This window comes from Castanea sativa, chromosome 7 (genome assembly GCF_040712315.1).
Source record: "Castanea sativa cultivar Marrone di Chiusa Pesio chromosome 7, ASM4071231v1".
NCBI classification, from domain to species: Eukaryota; Viridiplantae; Streptophyta; class Magnoliopsida; order Fagales; family Fagaceae; genus Castanea; species Castanea sativa.
The window spans coordinates 22,822,811-22,839,133 of NC_134019.1; the positions used below are offsets into that span (position 1 = coordinate 22,822,811).

A 16,323-nucleotide genomic window follows, 5' to 3' on the forward strand; every position below is an offset into this window, starting at 1 on the left:
CGGCCACCATGCATTGCTTGGCCATAGATTGGCTCCCCACCAACTCCCCAACTCGATCCCCAAACGGGTACTTCACCTTTAGGTGTAGGGTGGAAGGTACGGCTCCTATGGCGTGAAGCCAAGGCCTTTCCACAATAGTAGTGTAGGGGAAGTAAGCATCTACCACGATAAAGTTTACCTTCAGGACCTCTGTTCCTGTCTAAATGGGTAGTAGGATTTGGCCTTTTGGAAAGTCAATTTTCCCATCAAACCTTATTAGGGGGGAATCATAGTAGGTTAGGTCCTTGGACCTCAGCTTTAGCCCCTTAAATAGGTCGGGGTACATGATCTCTGCACCGCTGCCTTAATCCACCAACACTCTCTTCACATCGTACCCACCTATCTTGAGGGTGACCACTAGGGTATCATCATGTGGTTGCAAAGTTCCAGTCTTATCCTCATCTGAGAAGTTCAAAGTCAGCCTGGCCTCTATTCTACTTCTTTTCAGATTGAGGGACGAGCCCATTGCAGAGGGTTGAGCCACAAACCCTGGACCGTAGAGAACCAGTCCTGCCCGGAGCAACAAGGATGACACTGATTGCACCTAGAGGTGGTCTTGTAGGAGAATCCCTCTGAGCCCCTAGCCCTGCCTGACCACTCTGCCTGTGGGGCTGATACAAGAATTGCCTCAACTTTCCTGCCTTAGCTAATTGCTCTAGGTGGCTCTGCAAAGTTCTGCAATCCTTAGTAGTGTGCCCTCGTTCTTGGTGGTACTGGCAGTGAAGACTTTGGTGTTGCTTTGTGGGGCCTCCCCCATCCTATTTGGCCATTGAAAGTATGGCTCATTCTTGATTTTCTCTAGTATTTGGTGCGCCGGCTCTCGAAACACGGTACTAACTACCTGCATAGTAGTAGATCTAGAATGCCCTGTAAAATCCCTCCAAAGCTGGTTGTTATTGTACCTATCCGGCTTGGGATCCCTTCTGTCCTGAGGGACTACTTTAGCCTTCCCCTTTCCTTGTCGTTGGTCCTCTTTGACCCACTTATACTCATCAATACGGTCCATAAGTTGACAAACGCTCCTAACTGGTTTCCTGGTCAGAGACTTCCTCAAATTGTGCTTGGTGGGCAAGCCAACCTTAAAAGTCCTTACAGCTACGTCGTCAAAGTTCCTACCTATCTCATTGAACATCTCCCAATATTTGTCAGAATACGTCTTCAGGGTCTCCCCTTCTCGCATGGTCATAGACAGCAGGGAATCCAAGGGTTGAGGAACTTTACTGCATGTCACGAAATGGGCCTCAAAGGCTCTAGTGAGCTCTTTAAAGGAACTGATAGAACCTTCTTCGATACCGTCGAGCCATCTCATCGCCACGGGCCCCAAACTGGATGGGTTGCACATTAAGGTCTCATTCTTCGAGTGAATAGCCATTCTCTAGTTGAAGTGGCTAACGTGCTTTATTTGGTTCGTCCTGCCATTATACATGGTGAATGTTGGCTGGGTGAACCGTCGAGGAAGTCTTCCTGCCTCTATCTTATGGGTAAAAGGTGACTTGGAAATCTGATTTAAGGCCCTACTTATAGTGTCGTTGCCCAAGTTTTCATGAGGCGGGCTCTTCCCTCTCCACCTATAATGGTGCTTCTCGTCACGCGAAAAAGACTAACCGGAAGAAGTCTTTCTTCCCGCTGCAGGCCTCTGGTACTTTCTTCATGAGAGACATGACTTTTACCCCGAGACTAGCTCTTGCTAATTTGTGTCATGTGCAATCTAACCTCACGGTCCCTTCTTTGTTCAAGGTTGAGAAATGGTCGTGATGTGGGGAACCCACAGACTCTTCCCGGTTAGGCCCTAAACCTACCATGGCTGAATGTTAATCCCACCAAAGCTTAAGCTATTCCCACAGACGGCGCCAATTGTAGGGGCGGGCTTTAGTTCTTAAGCCTAAAAGATGAATGGATTAAGGCCCAAAGAGCCCAATACAATAAATTTGTAGAGAGTGGGCCTAAAAGTTAGGCTTTAATGGATCTAAGAACACGTGTAGTGGACTAAAGATAGCAAGAAAGTAAAGAAGAACAAACTCTTAAGCAAAGAAAACCTTCCTCGGCAAAGTCCGAGGAGAATGATCCTAGAATATATTTCTCTTAGACTCGGATATTATTACAGTTCTTGTTACTACAGTGTTTTCTTTACAGACTTTCCCCCTTGTCCTTGGAGGGTCTCTTACATTATATAGCTCCATTTAGATGATTTTGGCCTTCCATTTGTTGATCATCCAGGCCACTACTTGAGTGTTTGTCCCATCAGACACATTCCTAAACCCCTTGTGAGTTGCGGCAGCCAGGGTAGCATTGTGCAGGGTCTTTTCCACATAAATGTAACCAGGAGGTTTGGTGGGATACATTAAATGTGGTGGCAATCACCATTCCTTCAGTTATGTCGGTGCTAACCTCTTCCTCGAAACTCTTTCTTTACAGTATGACCTCTTCTGGTGACGTGCTATTGACGTGGCCTTGCTCTCCGAGGGCATGACCTTCTTGGCATGATAATGGACCCTTTCTCTTAGACTCGGATATTATTATAGTTCTTGTTACTACAGTGTTTTCTTTACAGACTTTCCCCCTTGTCCTTGGAGGGTCTCTTACATTATATAGCTCCATTTAGATGATTTTGGCCTTCCATTTGTTGATCATCCAGGCCACTACTTGAGTGTTTGTCCCATCAGACACATTCCTAAACCCCTTGTGAGTTGCGGCAGCCAGGGTAGCATTGTGCAGGGTCTTTTCCACATAAATGTAACCAGGAGGTTTGGTGGGATACATTAAATGTGGTGGCAATCACCATTCCTTCAGTTATGTCGGTGCTAACCTCTTCCTCGAAACTCTTTCTTTACAGTATGACCTCTTCTGGTGACGTGCTATTGACGTGGCCTTGCTCTCCGAGGGCATGACCTTCTTGGCATGATAATGGCCCCTTTCTGCCATGGGTATGACATGTGCCGCAATTACCTCATTTGAATTCTTGCACCCCACAAAATACATTATACTCGAGTTTGATCATTATTTTCTATTTCAAGAAGAAAAAAAAAAGCTTTTCTTACTCACAAAGTTGTATTCATTTTTTGTATTTAAATACAACTTTTAGAATATTGCAAATGAAAACTGAATATAAATGCTAAAAAAAAAAGTGTTATTTTCAACTAACCAAATAGACCTTTAAAGTTCAAATTACCCTCCCTCATTGCCATTGTAAGTTGTAACTATTGTCAATTTGCATTTACAATAAGTCTATATACACCTAAATTGACAATAGTTTTCACTATTATCCTATGTGGCAAATTAATAATAATAAATAATAAAGTAATGCCAGCTATGGAGCATACGAGAATAAATAAAAGGAGAAACTGCACTATTGGTCCTTGAAATTTACTCGATGTGTGCAATTGGTCCCTCAAGTTTGAAGCGAGCACAATTAGTCCCTTAAGTCTTAAAAATGAGTTGTATTGGTCATTTTAATAATTGTTGTTAACGGTATTACTTACGTGGCTAACGGAACAATGAATTGGCATTTTTTTTAATGACGTAGAATGTTTTTAATTAAAAAATTAAAAAAAAAATTTTCCACAAATCCCTAGCCGCCGCTAGTGGAGACCAAACCCAAGCCTAGCACTCGTATCATCCCACCTTCAACTACAACGAGTCACAACACTGCTCCATTGCTAGGCAGACCACAGATGAGTTCTCAACCTCTTTCTGTCAACACTGCTCCATTGCCGCAGAAGAGTCCTTTGCCTCCCTCTGTCAACACTGCTCTATTGCTAGGCACACTGCAGAAGAGTCCTCTACCTCCCTTTGTGTCTAACAGGGGTACTTCCATCCCCTCGCCCTGATGAAAAAAATGTGTGTACACCTTTTCTTTATCTAAGAACTAGCACTAGCAGATGAGAATAATTTTGTTTAGAAGTTGTTGCGTTTGGATTTTAAATCTATAAATTTCAAAATTCTTTGTTTGGATGGTAAGGATTTCTAAGATTCCATGGGTTATTTATGCACCATAGTATGTTGTATGGATTACATATTTACATCTTTGATAATGTGAATTTGCGTTTATCTTGAATTCTCAGCTGATGGGTATATGTGCTTGGAAACCGTATGTGCCATATCACCGATCACAGTGTCGGCGAAAGAAACACCCTAAGAGCCTAAGAGCTTTTATTTGCCTTTTCAATTTCATCTAATGTGTAAATTATTTTTAAAATTATTTTTAATTAAAAACATTCCACATCATTAAAAAAATGCCAAGTCATTGTTTTGTTAGCCACATAAGTAACACCGTTAACAACAGTTAGTAAAAGGACTAATACAACTCAGTTTTAAAACTTAAGGGACTAATTGTGCTCGCTTCAAACTTGAGGGATCAGTTGTGCACACAGGGTAAACTTTAGGGACCAATAGTGCAGTTTCACCTAAATAAAAACCCACCAACCGTGGCAACCCATATATAAAATTTGATAGCATTACTATTGAAATTCACGCCACTGTGAAGGTATGCTCATCTAATCTTACTTGGATTATTTCCCCTGTTTATGCAAGTCCTCACTTAGCTGAGAGAAAATTCCTGTGGTCTAATTTAATTAAAGTTGCCCAATTACATAATATGCCTTGGTTAATTCTGGGAGATTTTAATGAAGTCTTGTGTGGAGAAGATAAGTTTAGGGGAAGGCCGGTTATTATTAATAGGGCCCTTGAATTTAAAGAATGCCTAGACTTGTGCAATCTACTGGATTTGGGATTTTCAAGTCCAAAATTCACTTGGTCAAATCTTAGGCAAGTCACTAAACTAATTTTGGAGAGAATTGATTGCTGTTTTGGAAAACCATCTTGGAGATTTCCTTTCCTGAGGCTTCGGTGACTCATTTGCCTTGAGTTTTCACTGACCACTGCCTAGTCCTTCTCGAGCTCACCAAACCTCCTCCCATGCGCTCAAATGGACCCTTTAGATTCCAAATGATGTGGCTTATGCATCCAGAGTTTCCTAAATTCGTTAAAGACAGTTGGGATTAGGACCAAGCTCTTTCCGAAGCTATAACCAGTTTCACCAAGAAAGCCAAACAGCAGAATTTTGATGTATTTGGCAACATTTTCAATAGAAAGAAGAGAGTAATTGCAAGGCTTAACAATGCCCAAAAAGCCTTAGCCAATCATCCCAACAAAACTCTGGTGCAGCTCGAAAAAGACCTCATTGAAGAATATGCTCTTATTAGGAGACAAGAGGAAGAATATTAGGCATTGAAATCTCGGCTGAATTGGGCTGTGCATGGAGATAAGAATATGGCATTTTTTTCATGTCACTACCATGGTTAGAAGGCAAAGAAACAAGATTAGGAGCATCATGAATTCTGTAGGAGATTGGATAACTGATGTGGAGGAAGTAAAGAATCATATCTTGGCTGGATTTAGCAGGTTATTCACAACAGAGCTCGAGTTTTCTACCAGTACCTCAGATGTGTCTAGTTTTTCTTGCAGTTTCTTGTTAGAAGAGGAAAAAGCTAAGTTGTGTACAGAGATGACTGATGAGGAAATTAAAACAAGTATATAGGCCCTTAAGCCTTTTAAAGCACCTGTGACTGATGGTCTTCATGTTGGTTTCTACCAGCGTTTTTGGGTTGATGTAAGAAGCACAGTTTGTATGGAAGTAAAAAAGGCTTTTTAATCTGAGGTTATACCTGAGTATCTAAACAAGACTTTGATAGCTTTGATCCCCAAATGCCCAAACCCTGAGGTGCTTGGTAACTATAGGCCTATTAGTTTGTGCATTTCGGTGTACAAGATCATCATTAGCCACATTTAACCTTACTTGGCTAAGCTGATTATTCCAATACAAACAGCCTTTGTCCCAGGCAGGAGAGGATTGGATAACATCTTGATTGCCCAAGAACTAGTGTATTCAATAGATAAAAAGCAAGGAAAGGAGGGCTATATGACAATCAAAGTTGATTTGGAGAAAGCCTACAATAGGCTGGAATGGAATTTTATACTAAAAGTCCTCGTAGTTTATCTCTTTCAGAGCAACTAATAAAACTCATCATGAGTTGTGTATCAACCACTAGCATCTCTATTCTCTATAATGGGAGTTCATTGGAGTCTTTCTACCCTTCCAGGGGCATTTGACAGGGTGACTCATTGTCCCTATATCTGTTTATTCTCTGTATGGAATACTTGGGAGCTCTCATTGAAAGAGAGTGTTTAGAAAGAGATTGGCTTCCAATCAAGGCATCCCGAACAATATTGGGATTTCACACCTTTTTTTCACAGACGACCTGATCCTTTTTGTAAAAGCTAGTGAAGCTATTAAAAAAGTGCTGGACTGTTTTTGCAGTGAATCGGGCCAAAAGATTAGTGTTGACAAATCGAGAATATATTTTTTGCAGAATGTGGAAGCTAACCCGAAGATGAATATAAGTGCTAAATTGAATATTCAAGCCACAAGTAACCTAGGTAAGTGCCTCGAGTTTCCCTTGAAGCACAAAGGCTTAGATCGGAATCAATTCCTTCTAAAAAAAAAAAAAGATCAGAATCAATTCAACTATGTGGCTGATAGGACCATTAACAAGCTGGCAAGATGGAAGGCCAACTTCCTATCCTTTGTAGGCAGAATTGTTTTAGTTAAATCAGTGTTGGCCACAACTCCAACCTATGTCATGCAAGGAGTGACTCTCCCCATGCATCTCTGCGATAAACTGGACAAAATAAATAGGGACTTTCTTTAGGCCACCACGCAAAAGAGGAAAAGAAAGCACTTAGTGGGATGGAGTAAAATCACTAGAGCCGAGGAAGGAGGACTCGGGATCCATGCAACCAGGGCAAGAAATCTAGCCTTGCTAGCGAAGCTGAATTGGAGGCTCTATATGGAGAAAGTTGCTATTTGGGCTAGTGATCTTGAATAAATATTGTTCCCAGACAAGAAGTAAATCCAAGGATCTAGATAAACTCCCATGCTCTATCACATGGAAAGCAATCAAACACAGGTTCCCAGTATTTGCAAAGGGTATCTGTTGGAATGCAGGCAGGAACTCGAAGCTTAATTTCTGGATAGACTCTTGGGTTAAAGGAGCCACGATGAGGGAACTTATTAAAGGTTCGTTGCAATGTAATGAGGACAAGCTCACCATTAAGGAAATGTTCAAAGATGGATGTTGGAATTGGGAAAAGCTATCTTTTGTGTTTCCAAGCACCATTAAGGAAAAAATTAATGCAATCCCCATCCCTCTATTTGGAGAAAGTGAGGACTTTATTAGCTGGAAATATGCCCCAAATGAAGAGTTCAGCACAACTTCAGCCTATAAATTAGCAAAGCCTGAAGAAGGTCAAATTCCGAAGTTCTCAAGTAAATGGATTTGGAAGCTTGATACCGTACCTAAAATAGTCCACTTTCTATGGTTATGCCATCATAAAAGTGTGCCGGTGAGGGATACCATTGCTGCTAGAGGAGTGGAATGTGATATAACTTGTCCGATTTGTAAAAATGTAGAAGAGACAAGCATTACAGTATGTTGAATATTTTTCTATGTTGGGGAAGCCTTAAAAGAAAAGCATTACACAACAGTTCAAATCAGGTGGAAAAATCCAAGGGAGGGTTGGGCAAAACTCAATACCCATGGTGCCTCTTTGGGCAACCCAGGAAAAGCAAGTGGTGGAGGAATTCTCAGGGATTACAGAGGGATGTGGATCTAAGGATTTGCTCGAAGAATAGGCTATACTATCAGTTTATTAGTTGAATTTTGGGCCTTGAGAGATGGATTGCAAATTGTTATACAGTTGGGAATTAACTACTTAGAAGTAGAATTGGATGTCAAAACTGTTGTTCAGCTTTTTCTTTCTAACTCGAACCACATTGTAGCATATTCACCTCTCTTAAGTGACTGCATGTACCTTCTAAGCAAGATTCGGCAAGTCACAGTCAGCCATGTTGAACAAATGTGCAGATTGGCTTGCAAAGAGGGGATGCATGATGCCAATGGATTTTAAAAACTATAATGCGCCCCCACTTGTGATCGACGATGTGAATGGTTTGTATTTAACGCGATGTGCCAATACTCTGCCTATTTTGGCTATTTTTTTTTATGAATGAATGACCTCTTAACCAAAAAAAAAAAAACAACTATTGCATTTAATAGACGACTTCAACAATTTGGGGCCGTTGATACATGTGTTTAAACACATGTTTTCAGTTTTTAAATAATATTACACGCATTTTTATACACTTTTTACCTATATGTATTTTTAAAAAATATAAACAATATTACTAGAACAACGTTAACAAACGACATGTGTCCTATTTTATTTATTTATTTATTTATTTTGTTGAGAAAGAGAATGCATGTGTGTTACTTTATCGGTTAAAATTGCCAAATTGGGAATGTAGTAGCTGCCACGTTCCCCGTTTACATTCACCATTACCGTCACCTTCAAACTCTCATTCACCGACACGTGGCACCACGGTATTAGGTAAGAACTGTAGACAACAGAACCGTACGAAAACAAACCGACAAAGCAAAGCAAAAGCCGATTCTTAAATCTAAAATGATTGATTGGCGAAGGACAACAGAAGTCATTAATACAGTATCCGAAGGGCAATCTAGTAAAAGTAACATCTCCCACTTTCTACACACGTGTGCTCCTCAACCAACAGCCAAGCTTTCTCTCCCAAACTCACACGCTTCACTCTCTCTCTTCTCTCTCTTTCCTCTGCTACTGCTTGACGAGGAAAGAGCTTCTTCTCTGTAAGATCTCTTCTTTACCTTCACTCTTTTCGATCTTGTTTCAGTTTCATTTCCTGAGAATTTCGTTTTACAAGATTGTAATTTCCGTTTGGTTCCCGAGAAAATAATAAAGTGGAAAAATAATCACTGATGAGAATTGTAAAACTTCAATTGAAAATGCTATCTTTTTTGTATTTCCGGTGACCCAACTTCAACAAATCAAAGTTCTTACTCTTTTTAAAAAAAAAAAAAAATTCTTTGTTTCTTTTAATTTCCTAGGTTTTCTCAGCAACCAAACAGAGACTTTGATTAGTTGGTGCTGTGGAGAGGAAGTTTAATAGTAATTAGCTTTTTTTTTTTTTTTTGCTTTAGCCTCTGTTTGGTTGATGAGAAAAGTGAAGGAAAATGATTGTTTAGTTAGTTTTAATTTTAGTGCATAAAGAGAATGTGGAGGTTTCAAATATTGATTGTTTTGCTGTGTGTTTTTTTTGTACTGTATATAGGCAGGAGGATTGTTTAGCTGTTTGTGCTTGTGTTTTGTGAAAGTAATTGTTGGTGGCAATGTGTATTGAGCTTTTGGGAAATTTTTTATTGTGTTCCATTTACTTATTCTTGTAAAGATTTTGTGATTGTTGCAGATAATAGCTTGTTTCTTTAATATTTGAGACTGGATTAGGCCTCTACTGCTTCTGTAGAGTCCTTATCTTCTATAAACACATGTGGGACTATCTAGCAATGTAGTGTAGGTTATAGGTGTTGTCAGAGTATTCCATGGGACTTGGCAACTCCGAAATGTGCTCAAATGGGAATTTCAGATAGGATAGGTAAGATTTTTTTCCGTTGTGCTTTCATTGTGGACCATTCAAAAAACCTTTAGTCCTGTTGGCCTGCTTAGTAATGTTCAGTTCCGTAGCTATTTGTGATAGAATACACGTGTCACTTATTCTCAAGTACAACAACTAGCAGTTGCTGAAAGTTTCCTTACTTTTAGAGGTTTAAAATAATGGGATCCTGATTGAAAGTTTCCATTCGTAGGTGTTGGTGTAAGAATGACATAGGACAGATTTGAAGTACCTGTCATATGCATGTGTTGGACTCTAGGATAAGAATAGTTCTGTTGTTAGGGTATTTTGGTGAGGGAAAGGCTTTAGGGTTTATGCAATGCTTATGGTTTGAAAAGGTAGGATTTAATTGCTTAGAAGGCTTGTAAAGTGAACAAAATGGCTGCAGGAATTGCATTTTAGTAATAAAATTTACTATTTTTTATCCAAAAAAATAAATAAAAGCTGGTTGCAGGAATTTACTCAGAGGCTGATTGAAGGTTTTTTTGTTTGATTTAAAGCATTATTTGGTGGCTAAAGGTTATGAAAAAATTAGGATTTTTAAGGTTTTAAAGAAATGAGAAGAAAAATTTGGGGTTGTAGAAAGGAAGAAACTAGAGAATTTTGTTACTGTTCAAGTTTTTTTGAACAGTGACAGTGCAGTAAAAAGGAAGAAGAATAAAGCTTTATTAGAAATATAGAAATTTTGCCTCAAACTGATTCACTCAAATTTCCATTAATCAAGTCTGAATTTTTTTATTAGTAAGTTACACTCACAAAGTGATATGTTAATTAAAAAGATGATAGAGAATATGATCTTGGACATGATAGAATGTCAAAGAAGAATACATTTGGCTGACCCCGATGTAGTTTGTTGAGAATCCATAGCCAATCCCAAATCTTTGGACTTAGGTTTTGTTGTTGTTGTTGTTAAGTTATGCATGTGCCCAATGGATCTTAAACCCATAACTTCATCCTCTAACCTTACTCTTTCAAGAGAAGAAGATGACATTTAAACTAGAGCTCATTGGCTAAAGTCTGAATTTTTCTTTTAAATAATGTAATAGATTTATATAGACTCATTGACTTCTACTTTACCTGCTAGGACTATAACTCCTGATTTGACTAGTAATCTAAGGGCCTAAAAAAACCCAATAAAATACTCTTAATCATAGTTGTCAATACCGTACAGTATGGATGTATTGGCCTGTATGTACTGTACCAACTGAAGGCCTCTGATATGGTATTGAAACTTTGGTCTTTTTACAATTAGAAATTCCAGAATGACCTAGGCCAACATAGTTTAAGAAGTGACCCTAAAATAAAATTATGCACAAAGATTTTAGGAAATTCTAGATCTGCCCCACATAAAAAATGCCTATAACCAAGAGCCTAATTACTCAATTTAAAAACCACTTTAGCCTGGTAATGACTTGACCTTCAAAACCATGTAAGATGTTCCAATTATCAAAACAAAAACAAAAAAAGGTTCGAATTTGATATTGCACTTGAGCCACAAAATAAATCATGGAATCTATGAAGTTGTGAAGTAAAAGTAAATCAATCTTCCATGGTTGCATCAAACGCTCATGCAAAACGTCTTAGATTTTTGCATCTTATAGATGTCTATGACAATAGGTCACACACTGAACCCTTCCTTTATCACCAATGATTACTAATAACATAATCTCTCCTTCTGTTTCTTAGCTACTCTGGTTTCTAATCTTTGTCATGTGCTTGTTAGTGGTTATGCACTTTACTTCTTAAAATTGGAAATTATTGGGAAAAATAAAATACCATGGAGTCAAACATTTTAATATGTCTTATGTTGATGGTTTAGAATCTCTAGGTGTTACTAATCTAGATGAATTCTTTTTCTTTTGATAAGTAACAAGATTTATTGATATAAAAAAGGGGCACCCTAGTCTGGGATGCACGGACGCGGCACCGGAGGTGCCGCACCCGCGTCCGACGCGGCGGGACTCGCCGACGCGCGAGGGACGCCGCTGCTCGCGCGTCGGTGCGGCGTCCGGCCGAGTCGGCCACGTGGCATCTTTTTTTTCCCGCCGACTCGCGCCGACGCGGCTTGAATCGCGCCGACGCGGCGCCGATTCAAGCAGATTCGGGCCGATTCGGCCGACGTGTCGGCCGTATCGGTCCGTATCGGCCGGCGACCGAAACGGCCGAAACGGCCGAAACAGACCCGAAACGGCCGAAACAGGCCGAAAAAGGCCTCTAATCATGCTTCAACCGCCGAAATCAGCTCTAAATGAGACCCAAAAACCCTAAATCTATCCTTCCTTAATTTTATTTTGAATATTTGTTGCTTCTTTTGTGTTTTCTTTTTGGTTTTGTGTTGTGTTTTGTGTTTCTTGCTTTTTTCTTTCTTTGTTTTGTGAATCAAGGCATAGTAAATTAGTAATATGTTTTTTAAGAATATTTTAATAGTAAAAATATATAGAAAATATAAATAAAAATATTTTTAATAATTTTTTAATTGCCGAGTCCCGCCGCACCCGCACCCACTTTTTTCAAAAATTGCCGAGTCCCGCACCCGTACCCGCACCCGTACCCGTACCCGCACCCGCACCCGTGCTTCATAGACCCTAGCACGCAGGGAGTGTGCAGGGGTCAAATACAGTAATTACAACAATGAAGAAAATCAAAGATAGAAGAGAATGATTGCTTTTGCAAGGAAAACAACCAATCCAAAAAAGTTCTAAAGAAAAATAACTTGAGGTCAGGAATGGATCTCTAAGATGTATTCTTTGTTTGGCAGTGAAGTCATAGAAGTCTAAGTTGCTCATTTTACATTTATTTTCTCTATAAAGGTTTTCTTTTTTGGACTTAATGTCTAGAAGTAATAAAAGTTTTCATCATAAAAAATGGGGGTAAGGAGCTAAATGGTCCCTTGAGGATCTGTTAGAATCTCTAGATAGTACTAATCTTTGATTGATTTTCTTTTGTCAGTGGAGCCTTTGTTGATCATTTAAATCCCTCCCTCTCCCCCCCCCGCCCCCCCCCCCCCCAACCCCCCCCAAAAAAAAAAGTTATCAGGAATTTTCATTTTATACATACTTTCGCTAAGTAAAGGAGGAAGTTTCCCATAAAGTTAAGGCAAGAAGTTAAAATGATCGTTTTTTATGAGTGATGACATGAGGACAGACACAAGCCAAGCTCAAGCCTTAGTTTTATTATCTCACTTTAATGTCTCATACTCATTGAATTTGTACCACAAATCAAGCAACTTTCTACCCTGAACTTTTGATTGAACTAGAATTTGGATCAATGTATTCAATTGATTTGGGTGTTTAAGGTCATGTGAACTTAGTTGTATACACATTTTGAGCATCTTGGGTATTGCAATGGGCTTTTAGTTTGGATATATATATATATATATATAGATAGAGAGAGAGAGAGAGAGAGAGAGAGAGAGAGAGAGAGAAATATGTAATCACAATGCTGACTGACTGTATTCGGTTCAATATGGCCCCGCCTACTTTTTTTAGAACTAATAATCATGTCATAAACACTCCAAAATTGAGGGATTCTTTCCTCAATTGGAGATCAAGCTTCAGGATCCAAAGGTCTTGGACTGTGCTTCTGCTTAATTTTGTGGTCAGAACTTGCCGTATTCTTTAAACTCATCCAAGTGTAAAAATTCATCTTTAATGTTGGTAGCATTGAACTATGCTTGCATAGGGTAGCTCAATTGGTTGGCCTCATGGGAACCCCGTGAGGTCTCCAGTTCTACTCCTGGGATTTCTTGATACACAGTTCTTGCAGGTGTGGATGTAGGATTTCATTCAGTTGACCTTCCCTCCTGTACCCCCTTTTCCTTGGCCGTGGAGGGAGAATTCATAATTTAGCCAATAACTCCTGACTTCTTTCAACCTCTGCTCCTACTATCTTTCATTACACACACACACACGCACACACACATATATATTGATTCATGTATATCGGCCATCTACTTAGGGTTTGTCTTTATGGTTTTATAAGTTCTATTGCCCTTCAACAGAAATTTTTTTCTTTGGGGGGAGAGGGGTGGGGGAGAAAGAGAAGAAAAATCTCTGATTGGCTGCTGTGGCTTATATATATAGAGATTCAGCCCTGTGAGGTTGCAAAAACAAGAAGAAAGGAGAAATGTCTTCTATTTTGATCTTTGATGTTGGAACCTTAGCCTAAATTTAGAACTATAGAGATTCAACTGTAAAAGGTTTCAAAACCAGGAAGAAAGCAGAAGTGTCTTCTATGTTGACATTTGGTGTTGAATTTTAGTCTAAATTTAGAATGTGAATCATGGTCTATGACCATAGAGAAAGTGTAAGACACACATACACACACAAAAGGTTCATTTAATGATCAAGTAGGTATAAGGCAAGAACAAATTGAGTGAGCCTTTGTGTGATATTTGTTGTTTTTAGTCAAGGACTGTGGAAGGAACAGTAGGTTGACAACCAGTGCAAAACTAGTTACATCTCATAAAAATCTGGCTGTGAAAACATTGAATTTATGGGCTTTGGGCCCCATGTACTGACTGGAAATTCCATTTTTATTTTCCAACACATAGTGAGCATAGTGGATGACTAGGTAGAGGCTGAGCTGAGCTGCAGGAGCCCATGTTAATTGTTACCTGCAGGTGAACAATTGAACAAGCAGTTTTCTTGAACCTTTTTCAGGGTGAATCTTTAACCTTATGAATCCAAGGGAATAATGTAAAAATGATGATCTTGTGGTGCTTGCTAATATCTTGATGATCTTGTTACTGACATAGAATTGGATTCTTTGTTATTTCTTCCAAAGAACTAAAACAGTATGCATACATCTGAAAATGTATAATTTTACTTATAGTTTCCTGTTTCCTACATCAATTTTGCACAGCTTATCTGCATTTTTTGGACCATGAAAACTTGCCTGCACTTTCTGCAGGAGCTTGTTAGTTGAACTGAATGATGGAGCTAACTACTATCAAAGATGCATTTGAGCGTGTTACTAAAAAGCAAAAATTGTCTTCTTCTAAATCCCAAGAAGTTATTGACCAAGTTGGCCATGAAATTGAACAGGCATTAGGAAAAATCCAGTCAGCTGATGACCCCACCTCCCCTGTTGATCAGAAGTCCATCCTCACAGATCTCAAACTCAAGCTCAATGCACTTGTCCCACTCCAACAGTTAGAAGGGTCACAGAAGGAACTAAACTTAAACCTTAGCAAGTACCCAAAAGTACTAGAGAAATTCTTCAATCCTGACATATCAAAGGCATACAGAAATGTTGATTTTGACTTCCACATTGTGAATCAGACTGTTGCAAACCATTTTTACCGGCAAGGCTTGTTTGATCTTGGAGATAGCATATTAAATGAGGCTGGAGAACCAGAGGCAATTGCAATAAGATCTCAATTCTTTGAAATGCATCAGATACTTGAAGCTGTGAGAGTTGGGAATCTTGAGCCTGCTCTGAAGTGGGCCTGTATTAATCGTGAGAAGCTCAAACAGAATGGTTCAAATATTGAGCTTAAACTTCATAGGCTGCAGTTTGTGGAGATTTTACGCAGAGGAAGCCTAACTGATTCACTCAATTATGCCAGAGCTTACCTTGCTCCTTTTGCTACCCTCCACATGGAGGAGATCCAAAAGCTTATGGCTTGCCTCTTGTTTGCAAGAAGGCTTGACAGCTCCCCATATGCTGATATGACATCTCCAACCCAATGGGAGAACTTGACTGAAGAACTGACTGGGCAATTCTGCAGTCTTTTGGAGCAGTCCTATGAGAGCCCATTGAGTGTGGCAATAGCAGCTGGTGTTGAGGGGTTGCCTACTCTTTTAAAGTTGGCAAATGTAATGGCTGCTAAGAAGCAGGAGTGGCAAGCAATGAAACAGTTGCCAGTGCCAGTTGATTTGGGAAAGGAATTTCAGTTTCATTCAATATTTGTTTGTCCTGTGAGTAGGGATCAAGCTAGTGATGAGAATCCGCCAATGCTGCTTCCATGTTTGCATGTTCTTTGCAAGCAATCGATCATGAAGTTATCAAAAAGTGGTACGAGGACATTTAAGTGTCCATATTGTCCTGCAGAGGCTTCAGTTGCACAGTGCAAGCAATTGCATTTCTGAGAATTATGGGCCCCCCTCCTCCTCCTCTGACTAATGGAAGTGTGTTGGCAATGATCTGGTTGGTTTTAGTGTGGTGATGGCTCCATTTCATCTCTGGTTTACTATTTTGTATATAAAAATTCATTCTAGATTCCTTTTATGGAAATTAATTAATTAATAATCTAGATAACTTGTTTATACATTATTGTGAAGTAGTGCATTGGACCTCTAAACTCGTTGTTTTTCCATTGGACTAAGGTCAAAAGGGAAAAAATATGTCAACCCTTACAGGTGAAAATTGCTGTGATACAGAGATTGCCTGGTTAGTTGATTTCAACTCACTCGATTTTCCATGTATCCACTTTGGTACTCGAGCATCATTTCCTATCCCTTCAAATATGATATTTTCTTATCTGATTCTTCCCTGTTGTTCTACTTCTATTTTCCTGTTGTTGCTGCTCTCTTTATTTTTTTTTTCTCAAGCGTTTTGTTTTGTATTTTTTTTTTCTTCTTCAGAGGTTTAGAACTGGCCGCAGTCTCATACTCTTCTCATCTTAGTTTCGCTTAGACTTGAGCATCGATAACTCTCTCTTGGATTAGGATTACTCCTCTTATTGTCCTCATCACTCATCTACTTATTTTCTTAGGGCTGCCTTTGTTGTCTTTGTTGGT

General features: G+C 39.4%; 2 protein-coding genes across 4 annotated transcripts; one reads left to right on the forward strand and one right to left on the reverse strand.

Moving 5' to 3' along the window:
- Positions 1–473: 473 nt before the first annotated feature.
- Positions 474–1,411, reverse strand: LOC142644163 (uncharacterized). The gene is made up of 2 exons (XM_075818836.1): positions 881–1,411; positions 474–797 (listed from the first exon to the last, which is right to left on the reverse strand). Exons 1-2 carry the CDS (start codon positions 1,409–1,411, stop codon positions 474–476), a joined length of 855 nt encoding a protein of 284 aa, XP_075674951.1.
- Positions 1,412–8,612: 7,201 nt separating this feature from the next.
- LOC142643658 (protein RMD5 homolog) lies at positions 8,613–15,949 on the forward strand. 3 transcript variants are annotated; one of them, XM_075818358.1, is made up of 3 exons: positions 8,694–8,759; positions 14,133–14,201; positions 14,492–15,949. In XM_075818358.1, exon 3 carries the CDS (start codon positions 14,512–14,514, stop codon positions 15,670–15,672), a length of 1,161 nt encoding a protein of 386 aa, XP_075674473.1. In that variant the 5' UTR covers positions 8,694–8,759; positions 14,133–14,201; positions 14,492–14,511; the 3' UTR covers positions 15,673–15,949. The 3 variants fall into 3 exon arrangements, with proteins under 3 accessions (XP_075674472.1, XP_075674473.1, XP_075674474.1); XM_075818357.1 differs by lacking the exon at positions 14,133–14,201 and having other exon boundaries at positions 8,613–8,759; XM_075818359.1 differs by lacking the exon at positions 8,694–8,759 and having other exon boundaries at positions 14,133–14,242.
- The last annotated feature ends 374 nt before the right edge of the window (positions 15,950–16,323 follow it).